Genomic DNA, 6,915 nt, shown 5'->3' on the forward strand with positions numbered 1-6,915 from the left:
AGGGGGTGGTGTGGGAACTGGGTGGAGGGGAGCTATGGGGGGAAAAAGAGGAACAACTGTAATAATCTGAACAATAAAGATTTATTTTAAAAAAATACGGAGGAAAGGGGAGGAAAAAAAAAGCCAAGTAAGCCTCTTGCCTTGGGACACTAAGTCCCCTTGGGGGGACTATTCAGAGAGACCCAGGATGAAGGAGCAGGTGAGAGGTGAATTGGAGCATAGAGTTAATGTCATAGATACATAATAGGAACAACATTTATTGAGCACTATGCAATTTCCAAGGCAAATTCTCAGCTGAAAAGCTCCAATCTGACCTTCCTCATAAAGAATGCTCACTGTTTTCCTCTCCTCGCGTAAAACATCCAGTTAATTTCTCCAAAGATGAACTTTGAGCCTGAGCTGCCCCACATGCTGTTCTCAGAACACAGAGCAAACGACAAGCTGGGGACCCGAGAGTTCAGACCCAGTCACTAGCCTGTATGTAGAATCTAAACAAGACGGTACCAGAAAGTCAAGTTGCAATGCAGAAGAGGAGAAAGCCAGAGAAATAAAGGAGACATAAGGAATGGGTCTTTTGGCTCTGCAGGCACTCCGTGCCCAAACCACCCCTGTGGTATCTGGGAGGACATCACATCAGGTTCCCCATGCCTTCCGGTGAGCACATGCAGGAGTGGGAACTCACCCCACTTCTCGCACCACTTTGAAATTAATTCAGGATACACACATTTGCACAAATACAGCACCCAGTTGGAATGGGCCACATTTTGCAGAATAATCCCGTTGTATACCAGTATATGCCAGATGCAGCATTCCTGGGGCTTTTCTCCTGGAAATAGTGAGGACAGTCCCCTCTCCTTGGAAACCGAGTTATAATATACAAAAGCACACCTAGATTGTCACAGAGAATGTGTCTGGTTTATGGGTCATTTTCTCCCAGATACTGTTTTCCAGAAATAACTTTAAAAAGCAGATAAAAGCATACATCTAAACATCAGAGGAGCCAATCATTTATACAAAACACTCACCTGTCACTTTGGCCCTCACAGGCTCTGGTTGTTCTTTCTTATTTCTGCCAAATAGTACCTCCATTGCACCGGCCCCGAGGGAGAGTGACATTGACAGTGAGCAGACACTCCTCTGTGTTCAAGGCGACTGCTCCCTGGCTCCTCCTTGCGCCTCCGGCAGCTTCCCTCCTGGTGTGCCCTGTTTCTCCCTTGGCTTTTCCCTCTCTGAGGGCCTGGTATCTCTTCACCTACCAGGGGGAAGCTGCACCTGGGCTTCTTATGTTTGGTCAAATGTCAATTCCCCAGCCACGTGTCCTAGTTAATCTTTAATCCTCCTATTGTCTCTCGCTTTCCAGTTCCACTTTTGGTTTAAGGGAGAAAAGCTAGTTTCTTGCTGGGTTTAGATTGGAGAGACAATTTAGCAGTGCATTCAGCTTGGGTATGCCGTCTGAAATAATCCGACCAGGAGGTGGGGGTGGTTTATAATCAGGAGAGAGGCTGTCAGGACCATCAGAGACACCTGGACTCAATGATGAGCACTCATATTGTCTTGAAGAAGAAGAAAAGACACCTGGAATCAGGGGGTGCCAAGAGCACGTTAATCATGTGAATTCCTGCTACACATCATGAGAAGTTCTGCAGAGACGGGAAAGGACTTTTTGGTTTGGTTTTAAATAAAGGTTGCTGAGCCTCCTACCCCACTCCTCATCCCCACCCCCCAAATCATACGTAAAGAGCAACTTAATTCGTATTTCTCTTTTGGAGAAGTAAACATAAAATATTTTATGTACCTATTTAAACAATAAATGGAGGAAACCAAGAACAAACTTCAGCTTAACTTCCTGGCCTATCAGGAGGGAGAAACGATGCCTGAATTTGATTTTAGGATCTCCCTATATTTGTGCATCTTGATGCGATGCCATTGCCTAAAATCTATATTCAGTTGCTGGGAATGTTGGGTGATAAATTCGTGAGCTCATCTTAACTTGTGCTGCTTAAAGAAAAAACCAGACATTCCCTAAGGAAAGGGGGTGGTGCGGCCGCTGAGTGAAATTACTGTCAGGCCCGGGCGGTTACTGTGTTCCAGTAGCTCAGGGCTCAGTTCCGACAGCAGCTGGCTGTGCTTTCCTTCTGGCTGCACATTCCTTTCACCTGGCTGGGCCCCACTCCAGAGCCATGATTCAGAATCCCTGAAGATGGAGCCCAGCCATTTAATGTCCTAAAAATGTCTCTAGATCAGTGGTTCTCAACCTTAGCTGCACATTAGAATCACCTGGGAATCTTTTTTAAAATCCTGATTTCTGGAGAGACCAAGATGGCGGCATAGGTAAACACCGCAGACTGCTGCCGCAAACAACCACTTCAAAAATACAACTAAAAGACGGAACGGACATCACCCAGAACCACAGGAAGGCTGGCTGAGGAGAGACTCTTCAACTAGAAGGAAAAATAACAGCACACCGAGGCTCAGAGGAGGCGCAGTGTGGAAAATACTCAGGTGCGGAGGTGCGCGCGCAAAGCGGGCTGGTGGCTGAGAGCGCGGTTGTCGTTTTTTAGTAACAAAGAAACAGAATTTTTGGAGGATGAGGCCCAGAAATCAGAATTTTAAAAAGATTCCCAGGTGATTCTAATGTGCAACCAAGGTTGAGAACCACTGCTCTAGATGATTCTCTGTGTGCAGCAGACATTGAGAAGCCCAGATCCAGGGCAGATGTACAAACTTGTGTTGATACCAGATTCACATTCCTCCCTTTTCTGTGTGTCTTGTCCTCTTTGAACCTCTATTTCCTTAACTGTAAAATGGGGGCATAAAGATATCAAAATCTCAAGGTTATTGTAGATCAAAGATCTAGTAAAAGCACCTGGCCCCAAACAGTTATCCATCAATGTTATTGCCTCCCTATTCTGGCCCCTTCTCTCAGAAGCCACTTCCCTTTGACCTGCATTTCCCATTAAGTCCCGTAATACTTGCCAGTTTATTCTGCCATCTGGTCTAAACATGTGTATCCATGTCAGGGTTATTTATTCCCAGGTTGTGAAAGCTGCATCCTCACTTGGCAAAACAGGATGGCAATACATATGTCACAAGGTTTGTTGGGAGGATTATATTGAAATTATAAATGAAAACATGACATATTCTCCTTTATTAAAAGTATAAATCAATGGTTCCCAAACTTATTTGGCCTACCGCCCCCTTTCCAGAAAAAATATTACTCAGCCCCTGGAAATTAATTTTTTTTAAATTTTAATAGCAGTTACTCATCGCCCCCAAATGCACCTGTGGCCATCACCACCCCCCCTGGATCGCTGTAGCGCCCACCGGGGGGCGGTAGAGCCCACTTTGGGAATCACTGGTATAAATGAAAACTGACATGTTCTCCTTTCTTGTCCATTTTGTGTCTTCAGAAAAGCAATGCCCCCAACCATTGAGCTCATTTTCTGAGTCAAGTGCTTTGCAAAGCACTCCACATGTAACAGCTCGCTCTGGCCTTATATAATCGTATGAGATGGGTATTCTTAGCATCATTCTAGAGATGAGAAAGCTCAGGGAAGATAACCAACTTGCCTTAGGATACACAGCTATTAAGAGATCGAATTAGGAAGCCAAGCCAGGCAGTCTGACTTCAATGTGTACCATAATCTGTGACAATTCCACACAGCCCCAGTGCATGATGGATGTTTGCTAGATTTTTATTGAATGAAGTATCAGGTGGTTGTGTTGACGAGTGGAGGACCATGAGAGAGCCAGTCTTTAGTTGATACCATTGCCTTATTACAAAATACTGAGGCACCAAGGCAAGCTCTCTTCATTTAGGTCCCATCTGCACCCTGGGGACAAGGATTCAGAGATAAGGATTTTTTTTTAAATAATGGTGATAATATATTGATCATACTGATAGATATCTATCTGTCTTAGTTTTGTAGGGCTACCGTAGCAAAGTACCACAGACTGGGTGGCTTAAACAACAGAAATTTATTTACTTACATTTCTGGGAAGTCCAAGATCAAAGTGTTGGCAGGGCTTCTGAGGCTGTTCTCCTTGGCATGCAGATAGCCTCTTCTCACTGTGTCCTTACATGGTCTTCCTTCTGGGGGCCTGCATCCCTAGTGTCTCTTTGTGTGTCCAAATTTCCTCTTCTAATGACACCAGTCAGGCCCAGTTACTGTGGCTCAGTGGTTGAGCATCGACTTATGAAGCAGGAGGTCACGGTTCGATTCCCAGTCAGGGCACATGCCCGGGTTGCGGGCTCGATCCCCAGTAGGGGGCGTGCAGGAGGCAGCTGATCAATGATTCTCATCATTGATGATTCTCTCTCTCTCTCTCTCTCTTCCTCTCAGAAATCAACAAAAATATATTTTAAAAGAAAAGAAGAAGAACACCAGTCAGATTGGATGAGGGCCCAACCTAATGGACTCACTTTAACTTAATCACCCCTTTAAAAATGCTATCAGCTCTGGCCGGGTAGCTCAGTTGGTTAGAGCATCATCCTGATATGTCAAAGTTTCAGGTTGGGTCCCCAGTTAAGGCACATATAAGAACCAACCAATGAATGCTTATTCTCTTAAAAAAAATCAATAATTAAAAATAAATAAAATAAAAGTGCTATCAGTCACATTCTGAGGTACTAGGGGTTTGGGCTTTAACATATGAATTTTGGGGGGACACAATTCAGCCCATAACAATATCATGAAAGCTCAACAAGTTAATGGAAGATGCTTTGGCTGAAATTAACAAGAATATCTGCTGAACTCCTGAAAATGTGCATTCATCTTGGACATCATGTCATCTGTTGGGTCCTGGTAGCTCAGAAGCTCACCTGAGTCATCTCGTCAGGATCCATTCCGTCCGACACATTGCCATCTTCAGAGAGGTGGTTTCTCATCCGTGGGCTTGTTCAGTTTTGCTTATGAATGACTGCCTTCACTCCAGGAATCGTCCTGGCATAGTAATATGCAAAAGCAGGGACAGACCAGTAGGTGGGGACAAAAGAGGCATTTTCTCTTCACATCTCTCTCTTTTAAAGATAAAGGAAAATCTTTCCCAGAATCCCTGATTTTTTTCTTAGTCTCATTGGCTGAACTATGTCACATGATCATCCCAGGCCAATCCCTGGTGAGGAGGAACTGGAGTGCCCTGATTTCCTTAAATCAGGAGTCTCTTCTGGGGACAGCAGGTTGTCACCTGAATGATATCAGGATTTCATTACCAAGGAAAAAAGGAGGGAATGGCTTGGGATAGGCAACCTACAGGCAGTACAGCATTCATGCATTCTCACATTCATTCACATTCAACATATATTTACTGAGCATCTACTACATGCTATAAATACAGCAGCGAATAAAACACTAGTTCTGTGCCTTCTTAGAATTCACACCGACTACACGCCAAGTTCTAGGGATACAGAGGTGATCCGTGAGACTCAATCTCTTCCTTTTTGGGCTCCCGTTAGGTTCTTTTTGTTTGGGGTCGAGTTTGCATATCCCAAAGGACATGAATTTCCCAGAGGGGTTAGGGACTGTCTTCATGTTGACCCTCCATCCTTCCTCTTTATAAACAGAGATAACAAGAAGCTCTGGCATTGCTCTGAGCCCGAGGAAGCCTGATCACTGCTTTGAGGTGTTTACTAACATGGGAACAGTAGCTGCTCTTCCCCAAGAAGCTCTGGCATTGCTCTGAGCCTGAGGACGCCTGATCACTGCTTTGAGGTGTTTACTAACATGGGAAGAGCAGGACAAGGGACTTGTTAGTCTCCTGGCCCATCCTCCAGCCTCTGATAAATGCCATTCACTGGACACTTGACACATGCCAAGTACTATGCTAAGCGTCTTATTAGCATTCTTTTCTCTAATCCCTACCCATCCCTGAAAGGGAATCATTAGCAATCTTACTTTTATAGACTCAGAGATGCGAAGGGTCAAGGTCAACAGCTGGTCAATGCATAGTCTTTCCCACTACACAGTAGTGCCTCCCACCTTTTGAAGATCCTGGTTGAGGAGATATGAGAGCAAAAGCGGATGTTCCACAGACAACGTTTTTAGAACGTATTTGCTGCCTCAAATGGGATGAAAACTGGCCAGTGCAGAAGAGAACAGGGCAATGGGCACGTGAAGGGAGGTAACTCATCTTATAGATGGTTTCAGTCGGCCTTTGGAGAGTCTGAGTTGCTCACAGGGTGAGCCGGAAGGCTTTGTCTCCTCCCTTCAGGAGGGAGAAGGAAGGGTGTTCACCCTGCTCTGGATTTGCACACACCGTATCTTCTAATCCTGGCACAGGCCTGGCAGGCAATTATTAACCCCTTTGTATTGAGGAAGCAACTGGAGTTTGGTGAGGTTGTGCCCCTAGGCCAGAGATCACACGACATGTGGCAGCGTAGAAGATTTGAACTGTGCCATCCTCTTACTTCATAAATTGGGGGAAGGATTCCAGAGGAGGAGGCTACCCTTCCCACTTATTCCACATATGTGTGATGTCCATAAGACAGTCATGAGGTGAAAAAGTGAAAGCTGAATCCAAAAAGAAACATTTTTGTGCTATAAAAAACAGCAGTCTTCGTTTGCAATTCTGTAGCTCCTATTACAAAGTTATTGCCTGAAGTGAGTTAATATTTCCCTTTCAGAGGTAATGTTATCATATCTAAATTACTTTGCAGTTTTCCAATTAAGTTAGCTTCTAAATGGTACCTTTAATTAGCCAGGGTGATGAGCTGAGCAGATAATGTGGAAATCTTAGATAACAAGGTTCAAGGTGGCAGGCAAAGTCCCAGCAGAGGTGCAGCCGCCTCCCTGAGGGAGAAGCACTGGAGGTGAGCTCCGGAAAACCCCAGTTCTCTGCAGGCCTGTGCAGGAGGGAGGGAGTGGTGGGAGAGCCGCCCTGGGACTCCTGGAGTGAACACTTCACCACTAAAGGAAA

General features: G+C 45.0%; 1 protein-coding gene across 4 annotated transcripts in view; it reads right to left on the reverse strand.

Moving 5' to 3' along the window:
• Positions 1-1,299, reverse strand: part of BCO1 (beta-carotene oxygenase 1) — a 35,313-nt gene extending 34,014 nt beyond the window's left edge. For all 4 annotated transcript variants that reach the window (XM_005862583.2, XM_014536727.1, XM_014536729.1 and 1 more), the window contains exon 1: positions 1,026-1,299. In XM_005862583.2, the coding sequence (XP_005862645.1) occupies positions 1,026-1,116 (91 nt within the window). In that variant the 5' untranslated portion in view covers positions 1,117-1,299. The remainder of the gene's footprint in view (positions 1-1,025) is intronic.
• Positions 1,300-6,915: the final 5,616 nt, after the last annotated feature.

This window comes from Myotis brandtii, unplaced genomic scaffold (assembly GCF_000412655.1).
Source record: "Myotis brandtii unplaced genomic scaffold, ASM41265v1 scaffold165, whole genome shotgun sequence".
Classification (NCBI taxonomy): Eukaryota; Metazoa; Chordata; class Mammalia; order Chiroptera; family Vespertilionidae; genus Myotis; species Myotis brandtii.